The sequence below is a fragment of the Melanotaenia boesemani genome, chromosome 1 (assembly GCF_017639745.1).
Source record: "Melanotaenia boesemani isolate fMelBoe1 chromosome 1, fMelBoe1.pri, whole genome shotgun sequence".
In the NCBI taxonomy this organism is placed as follows: Eukaryota; Metazoa; Chordata; class Actinopteri; order Atheriniformes; family Melanotaeniidae; genus Melanotaenia; species Melanotaenia boesemani.
Genome location: NC_055682.1, coordinates 761,686 through 788,812, shown reverse-complemented (window position 1 = coordinate 788,812; position 27,127 = coordinate 761,686). Strand labels below are relative to the sequence as shown.

Genomic DNA, 27,127 nt, shown 5'->3' with positions numbered 1-27,127 from the left:
ACCAGACCAGAGGGGACAGAAAAAAGAAGCAAAAAGGAAAGCAAAAAAAAGAAAGAGGAGACAAAAACACCACAGACAGAAGCACCGAGCTTCAATCCAACCTAACAGCAGACAAGCAGCTGCTACACCTGTACAGAAACACAACAGAGAATTTCCTGCAGCTTTTACAGAAAAATAGAGCTGACAATGATCAAGAGTTCCTAAATAATAAATAAATCAAGAAACATATCACAAAACAACCAAAGAACCAGAAACACACACACCTGACCCAAAGCATGTCTTAGTGTATAAACCCACAGTGCTGTGTCAGCATGAGGAAGGAGGAGGATCAGAGATGAGGCCATGCCTCCACGGAGGCTAGAGGCAGACTAGGGTGGCCCAGAGACCCGGGCCATCAGCAGCAATCGTGGTGCACCAGCTCAAGCCCCCCCACCACAAAGACCACCCCGGACCCACCCAGAGGGTAGCAGAGGAAGGCCCCAGCCCAAGCCCCCATGGTCACGGGGCACAGACCCGACGGGTCAAGATCAGCAGCTGCCGACCTCGCCAGGCACCGGCCAGAGCGAAGGGCCCAGGGCCCCCCAGGCAGAAAGCATGCACTTTGCCCAGGAGAATCCCCCCCCTCCATACAGCCACCCCAAAGAAGAAAACATGGACTATTCTAAAGTGGCTTCTATGAGCCCTGACCTAAATCCTATTAAGCATCTTTGGAAGGAGCTGAAACATGACGTCTGGAAAAGGCTCCTTCAAACCTGAGACAACTGGAGCAGTTTGCTTATGAGGAGTGGATCAAAATACCTGCTGAGAGGTGCAGACGTCTCACTGACAGCTACAGGAATTGTTGGATTGCAGTGGTTGCCTCAAAAGGTTGTTCTACTAAATATTAAGTTAAGGGGACCATCGTTTTTGTCCAGGCCTGTTTCATGAGTTTATTTTTTTAAATAATTCTGTTGAAACATGGTTGAAAAGCAACGTCTGACTTTCATTGGTTAAATTTAATAGAATTTTTATTTATTATTACTTTATTCAGATTCAAGTTATTTCTGTGAACATTGTGAGTTTTTCTTTCATTAACCGAAGGGTACCAACAATTTTATCCACGCGTGTGTTCCTGTATTGCTTTACAGGACAAGTTTTTATCACATTGCAAGTTTAATATTTTGATAAATTCCTCATGTGCTTTATCAGCATCTTTTTCTCTGTAAATGATCTGCTGATTCTGCATCATTAAGTCATTTTTAGTGCAACCATGACTTCCTCTGTCTCCATTCTTATATATCTATAATTATGAGACTCAGAGTAAAGCAGAAACCGGGAGGTCCGGGTGGGACCAGGTCCCTGATGGCTGCTGGGAGGAGCTGGTTGCATGTTGTCAGGTAGTGTTGCAGAGCGGGATGTCAGCCCGCTGGTTGGGTATAAGCTCATGCTGAACACTGACTCTATAAACTCACTTTATGTTTCTTTGGATTTAAGAGGTCGATGTTAAAACCATCAGATGTAGCAACATATGTAGAATGTGTTTTCCATCCAGTCTCTAAACGCTTCAATAACTGATCCAGGAGATCTACATCTACATGTTTTCTAAACAGCTGCGGTCACATTTTCAATAATTTATCAAGTATTTATTAGTCATTATATTTCAAACCATTTCCATGTATATTGCCACCCCTCCTCCATTTTTGTTCTTCCTGTTGATATAATGCTGCGCGGTGGTGAAGTGGTTAGCACCACAGCCTCACAGCAAGAAGGTCACTGGTTCAAGCCTTGGCTGGGGGAAGGTTCGGACCTGGGGGGCGGTGGCCTTTCTGTGTGGAGTTTAGATGTTACCACCAGGTACTCCGGCTTCCTCCCACCATCCAAAGACATGATGTTAGGTTAACTTGTTAGACTAATCCTCCCTAGGAGTGAGTGGGAATGGTTGTTTATCTCTCTGTTGGCCCTGCGATGGACTGGTGAGCTGTCCAGGTGTACCTGTGTCTCAACTGTTAAAATGCTGGGATAGGCTCCAGCTTATCCACAACCCTTAATGGACTAAGCGTTCAGATAATGAATGATTAAATTCATAAACCATCTAGTTGTAAACCAGATCCCTTCTCATGCTGATCTGTTTCTGACACAGTGAACGGTCCTACATCAATGGTCTTACGTCCGTGGTTCTTTGTCTGTGGTTTTACGCCCGTAGTCCTACATCTGTTGTCCTACGTCCATGGTCCTACGTCCATGTTCCTATGTCCGTGGTTCTTTGTCTGTGGTTTTACGCCCGTAGTCCTACATCCATTGTCCTACGTCCATGGTCCTACATCCATGGTCCTACGTCCGTAGTTCTACATCCGTGGTTCTATGTCCGTGGTCCTACGTCCGTGTTCCTATGTCCGTGGTTCTACATCCATGGTTCTATGTCCGTAGTTTTACGTCCGTAGTTCTACGTCCATGTTTTTACATCCGTGGTTCTGTGTCCGTGGTTCTATGTCCGTAGTTCTACGTCCAGGGTTTTACAGCCGTGGTTCTACGTTCGTGGTTCTACGTTCGTGGTTCTATGTCCGTGATCCTTCGTCCGTGGTCCTACGTTCGTGGTTCTTCATTTGTAGTATTACGCCCGTGGTCCTACGTCCGTGGTTCTATATCCGTGGTCCTAAGTCCGTGGTCCTAAGTCCGTGGTTCTTTGTCTGTGGTTTTATGCCCGTAGTCCTACATTCATGGTTCTACGTCCGTAGTTCTACGTCCATGGTTTTACAGCCGTGGTTCCACGTCCATGGTTCTATGTCCATGGTTCTACGTCCGTGGTTCTATGTCCGTGATCCTTCGTCTGCGGTCCTACGTTCGTGGTTCTTCATTTGTAGTATTACGCCCGTGGTTCTTTGTCTGTGGTTTTACACCCGTAGTCCTACATCCGTGGTCCTACGTCCGTGGTTCTACGTCCGTGGTCCTACGTCCATGGTCCTACGTCCGTGGTTCTTTGTCTGTGGTTTTATGCCCGTAGTCCTACATCCCTGGTCCTACGTCCGTGGTCCTAAGTCCGTGGTTCTATGTCCGTGGTCCTAAGTCTGTGGTTCTTTGTCTGTGGTTTTATGCCCGTAGTCCTACATTCATGGTTCTACGTCCGTGGTCCTACGTCCATGGTTCTATGTTCATGGTCCCTTGAAGTGGTTCTACGTCCGTGGTCCTACTTTTGTTGTTCTACGTCTGTGGTCCTTGTCATAGTGCAAGTCTCTACTTTGGTTTGTTGTTGGAAGAAACTTTGCTGTGCAACTTATGATGTTTCTAAGATGCAAAAACTGATAATGTTTAGTATGTGAAGCACTTTCTGCTGCAATCCTTCATGAAAAGTGCTATATAAATAAAGTTTGTTTGATTGATTGATTGCTTGATTGATACAGTTGATCACCAGATTTTATTAAACAGACTCAGTCTGGTGGGCCTCTCAGGTACTGTTCTTAAATGGTTTTACTTCTATCTCGCAGATCAACAACAATTTTATGTAGGTATGGATACATGCACCTCAGGAATCCATAAAATCCTATGTGGGGTTCCCCAAAGGCCAGTTCTAGGCCCACTTCTGTTTAATCTGTCCATGTTACCTCATGGGGATGTTATCAGGAGACACGCCATTGATTTCCACAGCTATGCTGTTGACACACAGCTTTACATTGTGTGTGTGTGTGTGTGTGTGTGGGGGGGGGTATGCTTTGTGTGTGTATGCATGTGTGTGAGATCTGTGTGTGAAAGCGACTGTGTTTTTACTTTGCTTTATGTGCATGACTTGCTTTTTATTGTGTGAAGCACTTTATAAATAAAGTTTAATTTGATTTCTAATTACATTTATTCTGTGGTTGCTTTATGCTAGCATGCTAACAGGTGTATTAGCCTGTTTCAGCATTTTCAGCATGTCGTGTTGTCATGGCTACTCAGGATGACACATGGTACTATTGTCCGTGCTGAGCTGCTCATGAGTTGGCTGTATGGGACAAAGTTTTCTGAATCTAAAACTCTTGGTTTGCAGCCAGTCTTGGCTCTGGCTGGTCTTGGTTCCAGCTCCAGGTCCACTTCCTGTATCTGAACAACAGCATGAAGTGATCCAGCAGGTCATTATGGAAACATTAATCTTGATTAAATCCTGGTAATCCAGCCTGTGTTCATTGTTTCTGAGACCTGCGTCTTTGTTACAAAATCACTTCAATAAAAATCATCGGCAGGTCTGAAACACTTTTAGACCAGAACCACTCCAAATGGACCCAGTCCTATGTTTAAAGTTTTATCTCTGACAGGGTCAGCAGTAAACCCTGATCCAATTAGATTATTGTTCCCACAGACCAGGTCCGCACTGAGACCCAGGGTCCAAATTGGTATGATGGTGATGATGGTGATGATGATGGTGATGATGATGATGGTAATGATGATGATGGCGGTGGTGATAATGATGATGATGATGATGGTGATGATGATGATGGTGGTGATGGTGATGATGATGATGATGGCGGTGGTGGTGATGGTGATGATGATGATGATGGTGATGATGGTAATGATGATGGTGATGATGGTAATGATGATGGTGATGATGGTGGTGATGATGATGATGATGATAATGATGATGATGATGATGGTGATGATGATGGAGCCTCTTTATGTAAAAAGACAATAAAACGGAGGCTCGTGCTGCTCAAACATTAATCCTCCATCATCCAGAGTGCAGGACAAAGTCTGCACACACACACACCCATGTGCACACTCTTGTGTGCACTCAGTCTTTACAGCTGCAGGATTTAAACACACAGCAGCGGCAGATTTAAAAGGCATTTCCGTGTTTCAGGATAAGAGGATTAACTGAAGAAAGAAATGAAAAGCTTTGCTTTCCAGAAATTAGCCAGAAGCAGCACGAACACTCCACAGCAGCAGGTGTAAACCACCACATTCCTCCAAGTCACCCTCCACTGATAGATGAGCCACGACAAACTTCATTTATTTATTGAATCCTAACTTAAAAACACCCTCTTCATGGAGGCGGAGCCTATCCCAGCTGCTATCAGGTGAGAGGCAGGAACACCTGGACAGGTCATCAGCCCATCTCAGAGACAAACAACCACGCACCACTTGGGTCAGAATCCCCAAGATGTCTTCATGTTGTCTGATTGGTCCGTCAGAACAGGTGTAGAATTTGCTGACGTTTCCTCTTCCTGCTGCCGTTTCAGGTTCACCGAGCCTGGATCGAGAGAACCTTCCTGAAGAGAGAATGTGTTCAGATCATCCCCAGCAAAGATGTCAGCAGGTACGGATTCACCTGCAGGAAGTCCTGAGGTGAACGGGTTGTTCTGGTCCAACAGGAAGTTCTGATCAGCTTCCAGAGCCACTGACTAACGCTGGGCTCACACCAAACCATTTTCACGGTGGCAGACTAAAAACTGAAGTCTTTAGTAAATCTAGGAGTCTTACTGGAGTCCCGGCGCTCCTATCATCTCCATCGTTAGGGTCAAGCTGTAATCTGCGCTGTCTCATGTCAGTCTTTCTCTAATCCTGGTCTGCAACCATATCAAACGTGTTTGAGACGCTCAAACAAAAATGTTAAGAGAATCCAGTCTCATAAACAGTGATTCAGTGTTTGTCTGATCTTAGACTGAGACTCGGCACTCGTCGTTATGCTGGGCTTACACCAGAAGACTTTTAAAAGATTTGCAAAAAACTCTAGAAAACTACCAGCTCACATCTAAAGACAAATGTTCAGAGTTTTAGGTTTTACCCGAGTCTCAGACTGAGATTTGACAAAGACTGTGAATCACTATTTACGACTACAACTAGATTCTTTTAGCATTTTTTGTGACATGCTGGATAGTTGATATGGAACAGGGTTGATCTGCCCACATCAAAGCAAAGAAGGAGAGTTTTCCTCCAGGGAATTACACATCACCTTTATGAAGTGTGGCTTTGCAGAGTCTAGCTACTGATGTGGCGCCACCTTGTGGTGGGAGCACTAGACGTCTTTCACTGGCAGAGCGTAACTGTGGAGAGGGAGTGTAGCTCTGGATTAAGGAGTGGAGGTAGACCGGAGCCGTTTGGGTTATTGTTTTGTAAGCCAGAAGCAGAGCTTTGAATCTGATGCGCTGCAACTGGAAGCCAGTGGAGAGCGATTAGCAGCGGAGTGACATGAGCTCTTTTGGGCTGGTTGAAGACCAGACGTGCTGCTGCGTTCTGGATCATCTACAGAGGTTTAACTGAGCATGCAGGCAGGCCAGCCAGTAAGGAGTTGCAGTAGTCAATGAGCGAAATGACCAGAGCCTGGACCAGGAGCTGGGTCGTGTGTTCAGTCGGGTAGGGTCTGATCCTCCTGATGTTGTAGAGAGCAAATCGGCAAGATCGAGCAACCGAGGCAACATGGTCCTTAAAGGTCAGCTGGTTGTCTACCATGACACCAAGATTCATGGTAGAAGATGTAGACAAAAGCGTGATGGAGTCAAGCTGCACGCTTATCTGTGGCGGTAAAGAAGGACTGGCTGGAAAGACAATAAGCTCGGTCTTGGACAGATGAAGGTGGCGATCCTTCATCCATGCGGAGATATCAGCAACATGCTGATATTCACATTGAGACATTGTGTCGTCAGGTGGGAAAGAAAGGAAAAGCTGAGTGTCATCTGCATAGCAGTGGTAGGAGAAACCATGAGAGCTAATGATGCACCAAGTGAGGAGGTGTATAGTGAAAAGAGAAGAGGGCCAAGCACTGAGCCCTGAGGCACCCCTGTTGTCAGCCCACGTGATCTGGACACGCTCCCTCACCAAGATATTTTGAAGGATCTTCCTGTGAGGTAGGACGTAAACCACAAGAGGACAGATCCTGAGATACCAAGCTCCAAAAGTGTGGAGAACAGTATATGATGGTTGACCGTGTCAAAGGCAGCAGACAGGTCCAGCAGTATAAGGACTGAGGATTGACCAGCGGATCTGGCAACCTGTAGGGAATCAGTAACTGACAGGAGAGCAGTTTCAGTAGAGCGGCCTTGCCTATAGCCAGACTGATATGGATCTAACAGGTTGTTGTCTTGGAGGAACTGTGAGACCTGACTGAAGACGGCACGCTCTAGTAGTTTAGACATGAATGGAAGCAGTGAGACCGGCCGGTAGTTTCTTGGTCATCTTGGTAGTGTCATGTGTGTTGTTAGCCCCAGAAAATCCAGAAATGGCCAAAGAGGTGGAGCTGAGAAGGAGACTGTGAAGGTGGGGGTGGATGATTGACACCCATCAAACTCCGAGCTGCCTGTAGCTAAGAGCTAACCGAGTTAACCCGGAGCTAACGGTAGCTAACCAGCTAGCAAAGTTAGGCGAGCTAAAGCTAAGGCACACTGTGAAGTTGGTCTTTTTAACATTGGAGTCTATGAGGATTTGCTCTGTTTTGGAGCCCCTAGTGGATGAGGGGGGGAGCTGCAATTTTTTGCCCTTCCACATAGACTTCACATTTTACAGGCGGAGGTTGCCGCTTGGACAGGATGCATGTCTCTACCTTCTGTTGGTGTCCAGGTGCAGCTGTGGCCAGCTGGTGGTGCAGCACACTTCCATTCCTCAAGGGGCCAGAGATGAAGGGGCCCCTCTGGTTCAGCTGGAGGTCCAAGCTTCTGAGAGATGGAGCGCCCTCAAACACACCCAAACCTCCCCAACGGATGCCTATGGAGTTCTGGAGTTCCAGGGAGGAGGACATGTCAACAAGGCCATGGTACTGGACCAGACCCGGATTCAGTAAGCTGTTCATGTAGCGACTCTGACTGACGTCCTCCCCTTTCTCCCCCCATGTCCTCCTCCAGTACATCAGGGTCTCCTACGACTCCAAGCCAGACTCCCTGCTCCACCTGATGGTGAAGGACTGGCAGCTGGAGCTCCCCACGCTGCTCATCTCTGTACACGGAGGTCTCCAGAACTTCGACCTGCCCCCCAAACTGAAGCAGGTCTTTGGTAAGGGTCTGATCAAAGCATCTGTGACCACAGGAGCCTGGATCTTCACGGGAGGAGTCAGTACAGGTACCACATTCCATCCATCCATTCAACCATCCATCCATCCATCCATCCAGCCATCATCTTAACTGGCAGGATAATGCTAGAGATGGGGGGCTTTAACAGTACTGTGTGAAAAGGATCTAACTAGAAAGCTTTAATTTACAGTTGGGGGAGGGGGCAGTATATTTTTACAGAAAAAAATACTGGCGGGGACATCAGGGGTTAGGTGGGGAGATAGTGGGTCTGAACAATGAAAACAGGGGCCTGGTTTAACCTTCGTTAGTGCAGATCAAACCAGTAAGTGGACCCTGTGTGTGTGTGTGTGTAGAGGTAGGTTTATGATATTTCTATTAGAAAACTATGCCAGACTAGAAGGATGTTTTAATAAGAAACCCAACGTAGAACAGTTCTGCTCATTCTTTTATCTGCCACGTCCAGAAATGATCTTTACATTTCAGGAGTCATCCGCCATGTTGGAGACGCTCTGAAAGACCATTCGTCCAAATCCAGAGGGCGGGTCTGCGCCATCGGCATCGCACCGTGGGGAATCGTCGAAAACAAAGAAGACCTGATCGGGAAAGACGTAAGACCCAAACTAACCAGAACTAGAATCAAGCAGACTAGACAAAATTGATGAAGCAGAACCATTCCAGACTGAAACAGAACCAGTCTGAACAATTTTTTTCCATCCAGGAACTTTGTGAAGGTCTCTTCACTGGGCTGCTTGGCCTGCTGTGCTCAGGTTGGCCTGTAGGGGGCGACAGATGCAGCTGGAACAGAGACACCTCAAAAACAGAAGAATTCATTCAGGAACATTTTCTCATCCATGATCTGATCCTACTCCGTCACATGATCATGTGACCCTGAGCAGCCTTCTCAGGGAGAATCAGAGCATTTCATGTTGTGTGTAAATATGTGTGCGCTTTGCATTTATGAGGTAAAAACATGGTTTAATTTTGTTGATCGGGTGTAAACCATCAGAGCTCAAATGCTGAAGATCGTTTGCATTCTGACTTCAGGAAGTTTACAGGATCCTATTTCAGTGTATAAAGGGGAGTTTCAGGACTTGATGACTGAAGGGTCTGCGTGGTGTTGCACACGGATCCACGCAACTTTGTATTAGTACATCCCGATGTGTGTGTGGAATATGTGTAAGGAACATTTTGATGTGTATGCAGCGTTCGTACAGGAGGCCTATGATCTTCATCCCCATCCACAAAATGATAAATTAGCTGTTTCTGGAAGATGCACCATTGTAGGAGCCATACATATAAATAAAGTCATGTGTAAGTATGATGTTGTGTGCACACGTGATTGGCACATGATTGGATGGTGGGTGTGTATTCTGTGGTTACAAATAGTGGCACTCACCTGTGTGCATCACTTGTCTTGGAGGATGCGGTGGTCGGGTGAGCTTGGGAGTGAAATATTTTGTTGACCACAAAACAGCTAGCGACATAAGTCCTGCTTCATGCTTTCTATGTATAGTTTGATTCCTTGCACCCGCTGAATAATATTTAAATGAATCATACTGTGACATGTAAAATAAACAAACTAGAGACCAAGAAGTTACACCCTAGTGTGCATCATCACTTATCTACCATGTTTAGCCTACTGCGGCTGATGAAGACGATAGTGTTGGACAGTTAGCCGCACACAGCCATTTTACCAAAAGTATTGAGATGTCTGGGACATCCCGTCCTTTATCCATAATGTTCAATATGGAGATGTCCCCCCAACAGAATTGGTACTTTACATCCAGCCTAAAGGCGGCCAAGATAGCCTTTTATCAGAACAAGATCCGCAATGCTCCCAACACACGACATGTTCATGGTGTTTAACTCTCTTCTATCTCCACCACCTGCTCAGCCTTCCACTGTGCTGACTGCAGAAATGTTTGCTTCCTACTTCACTGAAAAGGTTGCTACCATCAGTAACCAATTCACTGAGCCTGACCAACTCAGCCGTACCAAACCAGCTACTGGTGCCTCACACTGCTCCTTCCGCTCTCTAAATGAGGACCAAGTCTCTAAACTTCTAGTCAACTCAAAACCCACAACCTGTCCTCTCGTAGTTTATGTCCTACCTCACAGGAAGATCCTTCAAAGTATCTTGGCGAGAGGGAGTGTCCAGATCACATGGGCTGACAACAGGGGTGCCTCAGGGCTCGGTTGGATGATGTTAAATCTATTCCTAAATACTTAATATGCTCATTTTTCAAATTTAACTTAAAATTCTGACGTAAAGTTGCAGGTGCTGTATAATTGTCATCACCTTGTTTTTAAAATATTGACTTTATAACCAGAAAGCTTCCCAAAGTCTATCAGAATGGATATCAGTTCATTGAATGACCCCTCTGGCTCCCCCAGGCAAACCAAGCGGTCATCAGCAAACATTGCTGCCGTATGTTCCACTTCTGACACTACAGCACTCTTATTATTCTGATCATGTCTTAGTGTTTCTAAAAATAGAAACACCAGATAAACTTATCCTGAAAGCTAAACTTCCCTAATGCCTTGTAGCGTCCATCTAACAGAGGCGAAGGCTTTCTCAGCATCCAGGCTGACTAAGTGATTGAGTTTTGTTTCTTTGTATTTGGCTTAAAATGTGTAAAATTCTTCTGATGTTATCAGTCGTTTGTTTGCTGTGAATAAAGCCAGTCTGGTCTAAATGAATAAGGTGAGGCAACAGCTTCTCTACATGACGAGCAAAAATAGAGGTGAACAGTTTATAGTCCAAGTTGGGGACACTGATCGGATGGTAATTCCCACATTCTCGTCTATCTTTCTCCTCTTTCTGGGTAACAGACATTGTTGCCTCCTTCCAAGAGGGCGGGATTACTCCCTCCTGTAGGATGTACTTAAAAGTCTTCAGTAATAGTGGGACTAGTTCTGTCCTCGGGCTGTGGTAACACTGGGAGATGAACCTTTCCTGGTTTTATTCTGGCGAGAGCTGCATTCATTTCCTCCACTGATATTGGTTTTATTAAATCTTCATGTTAAAGGTCTTAGAGTAAAGGCAGGTCTAGAAAGCCGAGAAATGGATCAATGCATTTGTCCTCTGCAGCGCTAGGTTGTGAGTATAGATCCCAGTAGAAGTAGAAGGTCCCAAAACTTCCCTGAATCTTTCCACTTTAGTTTCTAGAATATTAGTTTTAGGGTCCCTAATTTAGTGTATTGTACTTTCCTCTTGTTTGCGTAGCTTATATGCCAGGTATTTAGCAGATTTCCCTCCTATCTCATAATATTTCTGCCTCAGGAAAGTTAAATTCTTCTGTCTGTAGATATCATTAATTTCACCTTGTATTTTCCTGATTTCCTGCTTTACAGTGGAGTTTGGGTTGTTTCTATCTTCCTGTTCTTTCAGCTTTAAATGACCCTGTAGAGCTGTAGACCTGTAGATCCCAAATTTCCCTGAGGGCTCTCCGAAGGGATTAATAAAGTATTTCTATTCTATTCTATTCTATTCTAGATCTACTAGTTTTTGCCCTTTGGTTTTCTTTAGGTGGGGGGTGATGGCAATTAATTTACCTCTCATTACCACTTTAAGCATATCTCATAGAATAGTTGGCAGTACCTCCCCTGTGTCATTAGTTTCTGGAAATTTATTTATATCCTACTTAATTTTCATCACTGTGGCCAGATCATTAAGTAAATGTGAGGTAAATTTCCACAGAGTGTTTTGTTTTTTTCTTAGCCACCTGCAAAGACATAGCAATTGGACTATGGTCATATATATCTCTCATTAGTATGTCACACTCTCTAATCTTAAATCTCTCCATATTAAAGATAAAAAGTAGTCCAGCCTTGCGTAGACTAACCTGAACAATGAGAGTAGTCTCTGACAGATGGGAATAGCTCTCTCCACACATCTATTATCCCCATTTCTACCATAAAGGAGTTAACTTTCCTTATGAGTGGGTTGAACTGATAAGTTAGATTGGAGGAGTCTATTTTGGGGTCAACCCTTAAACTTAAAGTCCCCCCACACACAACTGTCCCCTGAGAGTCCACCATTAAATCAAAGATATTCCTGTAGGATAGCCAGTTACTCCCTGGTGGGGCATGCACTTTTAGTAATGTGATTACTGCCCCTCTATCCTTCCTGTTGCTCTCACAAATCTGCCTTTATCGTCACTAAATTATGAAATATGTTCATAGTTTAACAGAGATACGTGTAGCCACGCCCCCTGTGTTCAGATTTGACAGAAGAGAAGAATAAATATTTAAAACCTTTTCTTTTCAACCTCAAGTGAGCTGCTTGGTTCAAGCATGTCTCCTAAGGCAATCTGGGCTTTTTCTTTCTTTAGTTTAGACTATCTTACCCATTCAAAACATTAATAGAAGTAATTTTTACTGGCTCATTTTGCATGAAGTTATATGATCTGACCATACATTATAACCTCAACAGCAGCTGGAAAACTCCCCTTAGAACAACAACAAACGGTAAAATAAAAAGTGAACCGAAAGTTTAGTGCACCACTGAAACATGAATGCTTCTGTCCAGACTTCAAACAGTGATTCACTAGGTGTGCTGGAAAGAGGGTCCGAAAATGTAGATTCTTATCCCTCAGGATCTTGGGGCCTCTGCATACTCCGTCCTCATGACCATGATCTCCAGGGGATAATCATGGTTGAGGTTTATCTTTGCTCCATTCCACATACAGCCTTTCTTCTCCCATGACAGCCTCTTTGATGATGAAACAGGAATTTTCCCTGGACTGACCTAGGCTGGGACCTGACTGGAAAGCTCTCTTTGGACCTGTACTGGTGTTGACGAGGGGATGCTGAGATTCTCCTGCAGTAGCTTTTCCACAAAATGGGTCATAGATGGTGACCCCGATTCGGCTCCCTCTGTGAGTAGGCCTCCAGTGATGTCAGTTTTGATTGAAGCTTCTCTTGCATTGTTATCATCTCGGATGATTTCTCATCTGTGTTTTGGGGCTTGTCCTCACGCTCGGCGATCCTGCTTTCTGCTTCATTTGCTTTGTGCAGCTCTCCTCTGATTTCCTGCAGTTATGTTTTCAAATCTTTCCGAAATTGTTTCCCCTCTTTCCCGACACCTCTCAGTTCTTTCAGTTTCATCGTCAGGCTTACCGGTTCGTCCTCCGACCCATCATCATCATAGCTAGGGATGGGGGAGGTGCCCCAGCTCGCCCCGGGAGGGCTAGCATTACCTTCTTCTGTTAGCTGCGAATTGTTGTCTTTGACTTGTTCGAGTTTACTTTTTACCCTTCCTGTTCTTAGACTGATCAGAGTATTAGTGGATGAAAGTCAACCCTCTATAAAGCCTGTTTGGTCAGGATGAATGAGAGGAATTGCTTTTCTAACCTTCTGGTGAGCACTCTGCAGATTATCTTAAAGTCTGCATTTATTAATGATGGACGGTAACTGGATAGAAGTGTGGGGTCTGTTCCTGGTTTTAATACTACCATAATATGAGCCACATTCATGTTTTGAGATATTTTGCAGTTTGCCTTAATCTCTGTTTTCCTTAACGTGTGGAATGTGGGTGCCAGTGTGGTCCACAGTTCTTTATAGAAGTCTGGGACCCATCTGGACCTGGGGCTTTACTACTGGGCATGCTCTGCAGAGCTTCATGGAGTTCAGCTACTGAGACGGTGAATCCAGAACCATTCCCTGGTCCTGTTGTAGTTTTAGCAGGTTTAGGTCACTAAGGAATTCTTCATGTTATCATCGTCTAGTGGATCAGTCTATGAGTATAACGTTTTATTGAAATCCCTAAAAAGGTGATTTATGCTGTCGGGATCATGGCTGATATTTCCTGATGAATCCTGAACAGAAGAAGATTCTTTTTAACTGGTTAGCCAGGATTTTTTTGGATTCGTTGCCATGTTCAAAGTTCTCCAAGTTTTCTTCTCATTTATTTCATTCATCTCAATTTTTACTTTCCTTTTATTGATAGCGTGAGCTCTTCTGGAGAAGCCCTGCAGGCATCTCCTAGAGATTTCCTTCTAAGCTCTAATTCAGATGTTCTCCAACAATCCTCCTTTTTCTGATGTGATGAAAATGAGATTATTTTCCCTCCTTACGGCCTTTCCTGCTTCTCAACGAACACAAGTTGGTGTCCCTGGTAGGTCATTATTTTCTATAGACAAAGACAGTTCCCTTTTGTGGGAACTGATCAAATCAGAATCTTTGAGTAATGATGTGTTAAATCTCCAGTTTCTGAAAGGTGGTTTCATTTTCTTATCAAAGTAAATAAGACTGGTGCATGGTCCCTGATAGCGATGGGATGGATTCTAGTTTCCCATGTCATTCATTAAAGAGCTGTTAACTAAGAAATAATGTATTCAGTCCTGCTGAATCTAATGCTATGTTGAAGTCTCCTCCAGTAATGAGTGTGTTATCTAAGCAATCATAGAGTGAGGTGAAAAAGGAGTGAAAAAAGAGGGTCATCAACATTTGGTCCACATATATTAACAATGCACAGCTTCAAACTGTATGGATAATGTAACTATTATAAATCTACCTTCAGGAGCTATAACTGTTCCATTAGTGGTACAATGAGCTTTTCTGTTTATAGAATGGCTACTCCTCTTTGCCTGGAATTAATAGGCTGAATAAACATGAGGAAGCCGTGCTGTAGCTAGCACATTAGCTGTTGGTTTTAATAAGTGAATCTCCTGAACCAGGACGATGTCTGCCTGTAAATCCTTCAGTCTGTTAAACACCTTTAATTAATTAATTAATCAATGGCTCATTAGCAAACTTGTGCTGAGCTGGTCAGAGAGCCTTTTAATTTGAATCAGGTGTGTTGTAGAAGGGCAACATCTAAGACCTGCAGCATAGTGGCCTGAAGATCGGGTTTGGGGACCTCTGCCATACGGTAATGTAACGTGATGATGTCAGGATGCGGCGGAAGTGAGGACCCAAGTACAGACAATAAAGGCAGAAGGCAGAACAATGCTGTTGACTAAGATTTAATCCGGACCTCAAAACAGGAACTAAGACACAACATGGATAAACATAAGGACCTGACAAAGACAACTGAAAACCAAGGGGCATATATACAAAGAGGGACTAACGAAGAACAGGTGAAGTGAATGAGAAATCAGACCACGTGATCTACTAAACCAGGAACACAAAACACAGAGCACATGAGGAAAACTACAAACTGAACTAAACATGACAAAAGCCAAGAACTTAAACTGTGATCATGACGGGACCTAAACCAACAACAAAAACAAATTATAACATAAACTAAACATGGATCTTTAACCCAGGATCAAAATATGCCAAACCAAAATAGACAAAACCCAAACACAAGAAATAAGACTGTGAAGCATGACAAAAACTGGTATATGGTACCCTAATGTGATGGTGGTATACGGTACATTAAGATACCGTAATGTGACGCTGCTATACGGTACATTACGTTACCGTAATGTGACCCTGGTACACGGTACATTACAGTACCGAAACGTGACGCTGGTATACATTACATTATGGTCCCTTAACGTGACACTGGTATACGGTACATTACGTTACCATATCGTGACGCTGGTATAGGGTACATTACTTCACCGAAATGTAACAATGGTATATGGTACATTATGTTTCCGTAACGTGATGCTGGTACACAGTACATTATGGTACAGTAACTTGATGCTGGTATATGGTACATTTTGGTACAGTAACGTGATGCTGGTACACGGTACATTATGGTAACGTGACGCTGGTATACAGTACATTAGTGTAAACTATTGTGACATTGGTATATGGTACATTATGGTACCGTAACGCTGGTATACAATACATTACTGTAAGCTATTGTGACATTGGTATACGGTACATTATGGTACCGTAACGTGACGCTGGTATACGGTACATTACGGTAAACTATTGTGACGCTGGTATATGGTACATTACGGTACCGTAACGTGACTCTGGTATACAATACATTACTGTAAACTATTGTGACATTGGAATACGGTACATTACTGTACCGAAATGTGACGCTGGTATACGGTACATTAGGGTACCCCAACATGACGCTGGTACACGATACATTACAGTACTGCAACGTGACGCTGGTATACTGTACATTACGGCACCCTAATGTGACGCTGGTATACTGTACATTACTGTACAGTAACGTGATACTGGTATACATTACATTATGTAACTTAACGTGATGCTGGTACACGATACATTACAGTACCATAATATGATGCTGGTATAAGGTACATTACGGTATAGTAACATGACGGTGGTATATGTTCCATTACGGTACCGTAACGTGATGCTGGTATACGGTATATTACAGTACCCTAGTGTGACGTTGGTATATGGTACATTACGGTACTGTAATGTGACCCTGGTATATGGTATGTTACAGTACCGAAACATGATGCTGGTGTACAGTTTATTAAGGTACCCTTACATGGCGCTTGTACACGGTACATTACGGTACCTTAACTTGACGCTGGTATACCGTACATTACGGTACCCTAATGTGACGCTGGTATACGGTACATTAGGGTACCCCAACATGACGCTGGTACACGATACATTACAGTACCATAATATGATGCTGGTATAAGGTACATTATGGTATAGTAACATGACGGTGGTATATGTTACATTAAGGTACCGTAACGTGATGCTGGTATACGGTATATTACAGTACCCTAGTGTGACGTTGGTATATGGTACATTACGGTACTGTAATGTGACCCTGGTATATGGTATGTTACAGTACCGAAACATGATGCTGGTGTACAGTTTATTAAGGTACCCTTATATGGCGCTTGTACACGGTACATTACGGTACCTTAACTTGACGCTGGTATACCGTACATTACGGTACCCTAATGTGACGCTGGTATACGGTACATTACGGTAGAGTAACGTGATCCTGGTATATGGTACATTACGGTACCGTAATGTGATGCTGGTATACGGTACATTATGGTACTGTAACGTGACACTGGTATATGGTACATTACAGTAAACTATTGTGACGCTGGTATATGGTACATTACGGTAAACTTTTGTGACATTGGTATACGGTACATTATGGTAAACTATTTTGACGCTGGTATATGGTACATTACGGTACCGAAATGTGACGCTGGTATACCGTACATTATGGTACAGTAACGTGATGCTGGTATATGGTACATTACAGTTCTCTAACGTGATACTGGTATAAGCTAAATTACAGTACCATAACGTGACACTGGTAAACGGCACATCACGGTACCGAAATGTGACGCTGGTATGTGGTACATTACGGTAGAGTAACGTGATCCTGGTATATGGTATATTACGGTACCGAAATGTGACGCTGGTATACTGTACATTAGGGTACCCCAACATGATGCTGGTACATAATACATTACAGTACTGCAACGTGACGCTGGTATACTGTACATTACGGCACCCTAATGTGACGCTGGTATACTGTACATTACTGTACAGTAACGTGATACTGGTATACATTACATTATGTAATGTAACGTGATGCTGGTACACGATACATTACAGTACCATAATACGATGCTGGTATAAGGCACATTACGGTATCGTAACGTGACTGTGGTATATGTTACATTACGGTACCGTAACGTGATGCTGGTATATGGTATATTTCAGTACCCTAGTGTGACATTGGTATATGGTACATTACGGTACTGTAATGTGACCCTGGTATATGGTATGTTACAGTACCGAAACATGATGCTGGTGTACAGTTTATTAAGGTATCCTTACATGGCGCTTGAACACGGTACATTACGGTACCTTAACTTGATGCTGGTATACGGTACATTACGGTACCTTAACTTGACGCTGGTATGTGGTATATTACGGTACCCTAACGTGATCCTGGTATACGGTACATTACGGTACCCTAACGTGATGCTGGTATGCGGTACATTACAGTACCCTAACGTGAGGCTGGTTTACGGTACATTACGGTACCGAAACGTGACGCTGGTATACGCTACATTACGTTACCCTAACGTGACGCTGGTATATGCTACATTACGTTACCCTAACGTGACGCTGGTATACGGTACATTCCGGTACCATAACAAGGCATTGTTATAGTTGTTCCTGCCGAGCCTGGAAACACCTGACTAACATGACATTTTAGACTGAAGCTGTTACCATAGCAACTGGCCTGTGATTGGAGTGGTGTTCTTTTTCAGGTGACACGGCCCTATCAGACCATGTCCAACCCGCTCAGCAAGCTGGCAGTTCTGAACAGCAGCCACTCTCACTTCATCCTGTCCGACAATGGGACCACCGGGAAGTATGGCGCCGAGGTCCGCCTGCGCCGGCAGCTTGAGAAGCACATCTCTCTGCAGAAGATCAACACACGTAAGTCTGTTGACCACTCCCACTTACTCATCCCACTCACACCCCCAAGATTCATGTTTTTTTTAGAGCTCATTTAAAGGCTCATCTGTTCACCCTTCTCCCTTCTAGTGAGGAGTTAAATAGTTTGATGGCATGGGGGACAAGAAGAGTTCCTCAGTCTCTTGGTCCTGTACTTAGGGAGGAGTTGGTTGCTGATGACAGTGTGCATAGGGTGGCTGGCATTGTCCAGTATGTCCAGCAGTTTGCTTAGAGTTCTCCTCTTGGCTACTGTCACCAGAGGGTCCATCTTCATGCCAACCACCGAACTGGCGCACCAGGTCAGCTCTTCCAACCTGGAGAGGTCTGCCTTTGAAGTGCTCTTGCCCCATCACACCACAGGGTAGGAAAGTACACTGGCGACCACGGACAGATAAAATATTCTCAGGAGTTTCCTGAAGAGGATAAAGCCTCCTCTTAGCCTCCTCAGGAAATGCGTACTGCTCTGAGCTGTCTTATACAGCTGCTTCATGTTGCTTGTCCATTCCAGCTTATTATCCAGCCACAGCCCAAGACATTTATAGCTCTGTACGACCTCCACCTCCTCCTTCTATCTCTAACAGAACTGGTCTAGGACTGGGTTTGCCCCTTCCAAAATCAATGACCAGTTCTTTAGCGTTAGAGGTGTTGAGCTGCAGGTTGTCGGTATGACGCCAGGCAACAAATTCCTCACCAGGTTCCTGTATCACTTCCCTTCATCTTCTCTGATACACCCCATGATGGCCGTGTCATCTGTGAACTTCTGGATGTGACAATTTTTCAGTATTGTAGTAGAAGCCTGTCGTGTCCAGAGTGAAAAGGATGGGGGACAGCACAGTCCCCTGAGGAGCTCCAATGCTAGGCAGGGCTCCACTTGCATGCTGATGAGTTTTTCCTGGAGTGCAAGGGGCTGAATCGTATTGAAGGCACTTGAAAAACCCAGGTACAGTATCCTGACTGTGTCGCTTCAATTGTCCAGATGCGAGTGGGCTTGGTGAAGAAGAGATGATGGCATGCTCGACACTGTTAGATAGATACTGATAGACTTCATCAGATGTGATTTAAGTGCTACTGGTCAGAAGTTGTTTAGCTTGCTAGGCCAGTTGTTCTTGGGAACTGGAATGATGCATGATGTCTTCCAGAAGGCACTTGCAGGCTCAGGTTGTAGACCTGTTTAAGTGGCTCTCCGAGTTCATCAGCACAGGTCTCGAGGAGCCTGGACTGGGGCCCCCTCAGTTCTCCCCTCACCTGGTCAGATGTGATGCAGGGAGGAGGCTGTGGGGAGGGGTGAGAAAAGGGGAGCTGCTCATCTGCCATGGAAGGCGGGGAGAGGGGAGGGGACTTGAGTAAGAGAGAGATGAGGGAAGGAAGGAAGTGTGGAGGATAGTTGTGGCAGCTGTGTGGGCATGGGAGGGAGTAGAGCAGCTGAACCTACTGAATAAGTTATTCAGTTATTCAGGTTGTTCGCTCTCTCCACCCCCCACGCCCATTGTGCTGGCCATTGCTTTGTGGCCTATGATCCCTCGTGTTGTTTTCTCTCAAATTCTGTTCCATTTTGTTCCTGTAGGAGTCTTTTTCCCCCCTCAGGCAGCATTTCACTTCTAGTGGTGGAGGAGGAAACATCTGGCTGCAGGAGGTTAGACTAGCAGCTGCACAACAGCTAACCCTAACCCAGTCAGAGCCTCACAGATTAACCATAAAACTTTACAATCTACCCTGAAACCAATGGGGAGCTGATGAAGGGAAGCAAGTGCTGGAGTTCCCTCTTGTTGCTGTTAGAAGACAAGCTACAACGTTGTAGACCAGTTACAAGCTGGACCTGCACCACCTGCTTCAGCTAGAGGTTCTGGTCATGTGACCCCAGGGTTTCCCTTTGTCATCCTATGCCTGGAGGTTTCTGGAAGGCAGGGACGGCAGAGGAAGGCTCAGCCGTCACGTCACACTTCAACCCAGACCAGTCCAACCCAAACAACTAGAACTACCAGGACCAGAATCATAGTCCAATCCGAACCACCAAAACTACAACCACCACAGAGAATCAAACAAATTAATATCTATAGAGTGAAATCTGGAATTCTGAAATAACCATGTTCTAGACCTACGGCTCTGCTCTGACCTGGAACCAGATGGTTTATCAGTTTGATGACAAACTATATTTGAGGGAGCCATGAGCTCACAGACTGCAGGACATGGTTCTGGTTCCAGACTGGATCTGTGAGTGGACTGGAGCAGTCTCTCAGAGGCCCTCTATGAGTGCTTTCACAGGGTGAAAACTGCTTTTCAGTTCGTCTGTTTTTCACCATACGGCTCTAGAAGGTCGGTTTCCGTGCAGGGTGAGGTGTGAGACATGGTGAACTGTGCAGATCATCCGGAGGAAGGAGAGGTAACCAAGCATCCGCTGGATGATCCTGTGGAGCGTTTTTCTGTTGCAGGCCAGCTAGAGCAGTGATATTAAACTTTTTGAGCCACAACCCCTAAGATAAGATGCATTGGTGTTGGTGACCCCCACCCCCACATGGTGGGGCATCAGCTAAAAGTAAGGCTGGAAAACTGTGAGAATCGTCATAAATAGGGACAAAGGGGTTTTTGATAGTTCACCGCTTTGACAAAGCACCTACATGCCCAAAATCAGCTTCTTTTGTAAAGATAATGTCAAATTCCGATTTTTAATATGGCATGTGTACTAACTTTGTTGTTTATACATTATTTTGTTAAAAAATGAATGTGATCACTTCGAATATTTATCTCTTCATTAACAGTTTAAGTTTGACAGCCCTGAAAAAAAAATATACTAATATATTTTGATAAATGAAGGATATATTTTATTTGAAATTACTGTACTTCTTAGGAAAAACCTCAATCAGAACCAGGACCAGGAAGGATGGCCATCTTCCTGGACCAGTTGGGGTGGAGAGGACAGGAAAGAGGGGTCAACCAGCAGCAGAACTGTCTAACGCACAGTAGAAAAGCCGCTTAAGTGAATAATAAAAATAATAATAATACATTTAGGACACTGTACAAAAGAACATTAAAATAGCTAAAAAACAATAAGTACAAAACAAAACGGAACAAAGAACAACATAAAGATGGAGAGTGACTAGATGACGTAGGACTGTCTGAACAAATGTGTTTTGAGTTGTGATTTGAAGAGAGGAAGAGAGTCTACGGTACGGATGTCAGGGGGAAGAGAGTTCCAGAGGTGGGGAGCAGAGCGGCTGAATGCTCGGCTCCCCATAGTGACGAGACGGGCAGGGGGAACAAGAAGCTGGAGTCCAGACGACCTTCCTCCTGGTGTTCTCAGACTGTGTTCAGAGCAACTTGCTCCTGTTTAACTCACCTGTATAATATGTCACTTAGAAACTGCACTGTTCCACTTAGTTTTAAAAAGTCTGTCATACTACCAGCGCCTAAGAAGACACCTGTGAAGTGCCTTGATGACTATCTGCCAGTGGCCTTAACTTCTGTTTTAATGAAAACTTTTGAGCGACTGGTGTTGGACTATATAAAGATCAGGTTCCTGTGTCTGTGGAACCACTGCAGTTTGCTTACAGACAAAACAGAAGCGTTGAAGACGCCGTTTCCTTTGCTCTGAACTCTGTATATGAACATTTGGATAAAAGAAAATCTTATGCATGGATGCTTTTTATAGACTATAACTCTGCTTTTAACTCTCCGGTTCCTGTGAAGCTCATTCACAAACTGAAATCTCTTGGACTTGGTGATGCCATCTGCAAATGGATTTTAAACTTTTAACCTGCAGACCACAGAAGGTCAAAATTAATGGCTGTGTATCTGATGAACTTTGTGTGAACGCTGGCTCCCCACAAGGTTGTATTCTAAGTCCTTTGCTCTTCACTCTGCACACATATGACTGTGCTGCTACCATCCTAACAATCTGATTGTCAAGTATGCAGACGACACCACTGTTATCGGTCTGATCAGGTCAAAGGATGAATCACTTTACAGAGCAGAGGTAGAAAATGTTGTCTGTTGGAGTGAAGAAAACAACCTTGTTCTGAACACTTCTAAAACCTGTGAACTGGTTGTTGATTTTAGTCGGTGTAAGAACAACAAGCCTGTTGTCATTTATGATTCTGAGGTACAAATAGTTGATAGATGTAAGTTTCTGCGTGTCACTCTCTCCAAAGATCTAAGCTGGCAGTCAAACACTGGTAACATTGCTAAAAAGGCTCGCCAGCATCTCTTCTTTTTAAGGAAATTAAAAGAATTCACTCAAAACAAAACTATTCTTTTAAACTTTTATGGGTGTAGTATTGAAAGTCTTCTTACCGGCTCCATCACTGCGTGGTTTAGTAACCTCACTGTGAAAGAAAAGAAAAGTTTAAACAGAGTGGTTCGCTCTGCTCAAAGGACGATGTGATCAACCAGTCCTGGAGAACATAAATCCAGACTCTTAACAAGAGCTTTAAAGATCATCAAGGATCCCTCTGACCACCCTGCTACGAAGATGTTTGACCTCCTGCCCTCAGGGAAACGATATCGTGCTATCAAATGCACCACATCTCGTCATTCTAAAGGTTTTTTTCCACAAGCTGTCATGACTTTGAACAATGAACTCTGAAATGCCTCAGACATGCATTTTACTGTTTTAGTTACTTTTACTGCTATTTATTTATACAGTGTTTTATACTGTTTTTTTTTTTTTTTTATTGATTTAGTGTTTTATTGTTCTTAGTATTATGCGTTTTAGGATGTGTCTTTGTGTTGTATTCTTAGGCTTGTGGTTGTTTGTTTTGTCTGTTAAATGTGACAATGCACTTTGAGTTCCTTGCAACTGTTCTTTTCCAATGTGGTTTCCTTCTGCAAATGGCAACTAAACTAAACCAAACTAAACTAAAGGAACCCCCTCCCCCTACTTTAACCCAAGGCCTCAACCAAAGAAAGAGCTGCTCCTCATTGACAACTGGTGCCCAGTTTGCTTCCTCAATGATTATAAAATATTTGCATTAATCTTTGCTAAAAGAATTATAACAGTTTTGGACCCCAGAATTGATGAGACTCAAACTGGATTCATGAGTAACAGACAAATTTCCAACAACATCAGATTAGTACTTGACTTAATTGATTATTCAAATTTATGCTCTGATGAAAGTTTTATCCTTTTTTGAGATTTTTATAAAGCCTTCAGCATCGTTGAACATAACTTTATGTTTCATGCTTTGGAGAAGTTTTGCTTGGGCCTGTATTTCAGCAGTGCTTTCAAAACACTGTATACAAATGGAAACTGTCCAATCACATTGCATGCTGGTACTTCTGCTCGTTTCTTCCTTAGACGTGGAGTCAGACAGGATGTCCCATATCACCTCATCTCTTTTTGTTCTGTACTCAGCTACTAACTGACTCTTTAAAACTTAGTCCATTAAAGGCATTACAGTTGCAGGCAGCCAAGTTATCGTCAGCCAAGTGGCTGATGATACGACATTATTTTTAAAAGATCTCTCTCAGATACCTTTATCTATTGATTTGATAAATACCTTCTCTGCTGCGTCTGGACTTTGTTTAAACATAAAGAAATGTGAATTGTTTGTAAATACAGCAATGTCCCTTCTATCTGTAATACGGATCAAGAAACCAGATGCCGTCTGAATTTTGATCTGATTATTGACAAAACCCAGAAAAAAATTAACCAATGGCTTTAAAGAGATTTCTCATTGAGAGGTAGGATTCTGGTAACCAAAGCTGAGGGACTATCCAATCTCACACTGCGCTATCTTTCAATGTTAATAAAAACGTCTCCAAAGAAATGGACAAAATGTTATTCAACTTTATATGGAGGAACAAAAACCATTATATCCAAAATCTCTAATAATGAACTCATATGATAAGGGCGGCCTTAACTTTCTAGACTTTTGTACTATAAATAATACTTTTAAAATAAATTGGCTCAAACAGTTAATCAAAAACCATCTTCAATCTGGAACTTATACCACATTTTATTTTTTTCCAAATTAGGAGGCTTGAATTTCCTCCTACTGCGTAACTATAACATTAAAAAAATCCCCTCGACTTCCGGTGAGGTCATGTTGGAGGCAGCAGCATAGAGGCTAGGCTCCGTCCATTTAATATAATATCCTAACTAAACAACTACAAAATTCGGCAAATTTTGGTTTAAACAACATGGCATCGTCTGTTAGAAGTAAGGGTTCAAGCAAACAGAGCCACAGGTAAAGACAAGGGCGAAAATTTAAAGCCGCTAACTCGGATGCAAACAACACCGAGTGCGAGTGTAGCTGCAGATGCTAACACGCGTGACTTAGAATCAAAAATAATGTCGGAGCTAGAAAAACTCAGAAAGGAGAATCTTGAGGGCCACACGCAAACCAAATTATCTCTGACAAGACTGGAGACGTCTATGAAAGATCTGGGAGACAAAATGATGACATTAGAAAACAGGACCACAGAAGCAGAGGCTCATATTTGTGCCAATGAAGACACTGGAAGGCGCTATGAGCGAGTGCTCCGGTACCTGGTCCGCAGAGAGATGGCTCTGACTGCCAAATATGATGATGTCCAAAACAGACTGAGGAGAAACAACTTAAGAATTTACCGTGTGCCTGAAGGACGCGAAGGAAGGGACATCAAAGCATTTGTAAAGGAGCTACTCCGAACCGCTCTCCAGCTCCCACCTGAACTCAACATCAACATTGAGAGGGCACATCGAGCCCAAGAATCCAACGGCTGCCCCACGCTCGCTGATTGTCAGGTTTATGAACTATACTGTCAAAGAAAGTGTCTTATGACAGGCTTGGACACAAGGGAAGGTGCTATATGAGGAAGAGCAGATTTTCTTTGATCATGATTACTCTCCGGAGTTACAGAAGAAGAGAGCAGCAGTGAGGGTCGTGATTAAACAGTTAAAACAGAAAAACATAAAAGCGAAATGCCTGTACCCGGCACAGCTCAAAGTGGTGATGGATGACGGGGAGAAGACATATTCAACTATTACCTGCACTTCAGGAGCTGGGCGTTCACGTACAGGTGGATGAAGGAGAGCGGATAGAAGCAGAGATGTCCCGTCACCGCTGGAGCACCGCGGGAGGAAGCTGTCATACGCGGAGGTCAAGGCTTTTCTCAGCACAGACGACAACTGAATTCTACTATGCCGAGCTAATATCTCTGTGCTAAACACAATACGTTAGGAGGGAAGAACCGTTTTATTATTCACTTTGGACGGACCGACCAGCTGGTACTTTCCACATCGCATCGATCTACAGACGGACGACAGCAGCGCCAACACTGGGTGTGTTTTCCCACGGCGGACCTGTCACCATCCTCCGCCCAGGATACATCGGGGACTGGTTTGAAAGTCAGGTTTGAAAACTATTTTTGGACTGGACTATTCAATACAGTCGGGTATGTGGAAGTGTAGTTTATTCTGTTCATGTGTTATAAGTTCAATTGTATCTGTTCATTTTATCCTGAGACTAACTGAGGGCCCTTTTTTTTGTTAAGTATTATATTATTTTCTATTACTTGAATGAAAACTTAGTTAGTGTTAAATCAAACTAGAACAAAAGAAGACAATACGGATAATCTAGTGTGTGTAACCTATAATATTAAAGGGCTGGGTAGTCCAATTAAGAGAAAAAAGGTTCTCAACCAATTAAAAAAGCTAAACTGTGCAATAGCTATGATACAAGAGACACATCTCTCTGATAGGGAGCATATGATGTTGAGGAGAGAGTGAGTAGATCAACAGTATAGTTCTTCTTTTGAAAATGGGAGAAGGAGGGGAGTTGTAGTCCTTCTGAATAAGTCAGTTTATTTTTGTCATGAAAAAACATTTTCGGATAAAGAGGGTAACATAGGGGGCACTAAAATTACTTTACTCAACCTATATGCACCAAACGAGGACTGCCCTGACTTCTTCAAAAGTATTGCTGCCCTAATAGCAGAAAACTCAGAGGGTGTCATTCTGGTAGGAGGAGATTTTAATTGTGTTTTACGAAGCATCTGTTGATCGGCTTCCAGTAGGCACAGGCCCTATGTCTAAGAAATCTCTAACACTCTGTGTGATGATCAAGGAATTAGGCCTAATCGAGGTTTGGAGTCATTTACATCCTAAGGACAAGGACTTCACTTTTTTCTCCCAAGTGCATTGTAGCCACTCTAGGATAGACATGTTTTTGATTTCAGGAACAGACAGTTACAGAGCTACTGAGTGTAACATTGAAGCAACAACTATCTCAGATCATGCCCCGATAACTTTGAAATTAAAAATAGGGTCAAATAAACAATTTAAATATTGGAGAGCCAATGTATCTCTTTTGAATAATGAAACTATTCAACAGGAAATACGACAAGGTTTGACTGATTATATTAAATGTAATCATAAGGACAATGTAACACCGTCTGTTCTATGGGAGACAGCTAAAGTTGTGCTGAGGGGCAATATAATCGCAATCTCATCAAGATCAAAAAAAAAGAGGCTGACAGAACAATTAGACCTGGAAAATAAGATTAAAGAATTAGAAAAAAAGTATCAACAATCTCAAAAAGATGAAATATTGACCATTTTGAAGGAAAACAGACAAAAACTGAATAACTTCTTAGCATATAAGGCTGAGGGTCAGCTACGTTTTACTAATCAGAAATATTACGAATTTGGTAATAAGGCTAACCGATTATTAGCATTTCAGCTGCGTAAATCACAGTCAAACAGAGTGGTCCATAAGATAAAATGCCCGTTTCCTGGGGATCTATTTAGCCAGCCTGAGGGGGTTGCAAAAGTATTTGCTCAATACTATCAAGAACTATATAAGGGAGAAAAT

The 27,127-nt window shown here is 43.5% G+C and overlaps 1 protein-coding gene across 1 annotated transcript in view; it reads left to right on the top strand.

Annotated features, from left to right (window-relative positions):
- The window catches only part of LOC121641417 (transient receptor potential cation channel subfamily M member 1-like), a 132,421-nt gene that overhangs the window by 779 nt on the left and 104,515 nt on the right, over positions 1-27,127 (top strand). The window contains exons 2-6 of the mRNA XM_041987529.1: positions 5,187-5,263; positions 7,501-7,693; positions 7,782-7,995; positions 8,430-8,554; positions 18,149-18,320. Coding sequence (XP_041843463.1) covers positions 5,187-5,263; positions 7,501-7,693; positions 7,782-7,995; positions 8,430-8,554; positions 18,149-18,320 — 781 coding nt within the window. The remainder of the gene's footprint in view (positions 1-5,186; positions 5,264-7,500; positions 7,694-7,781; positions 7,996-8,429; positions 8,555-18,148; positions 18,321-27,127) is intronic.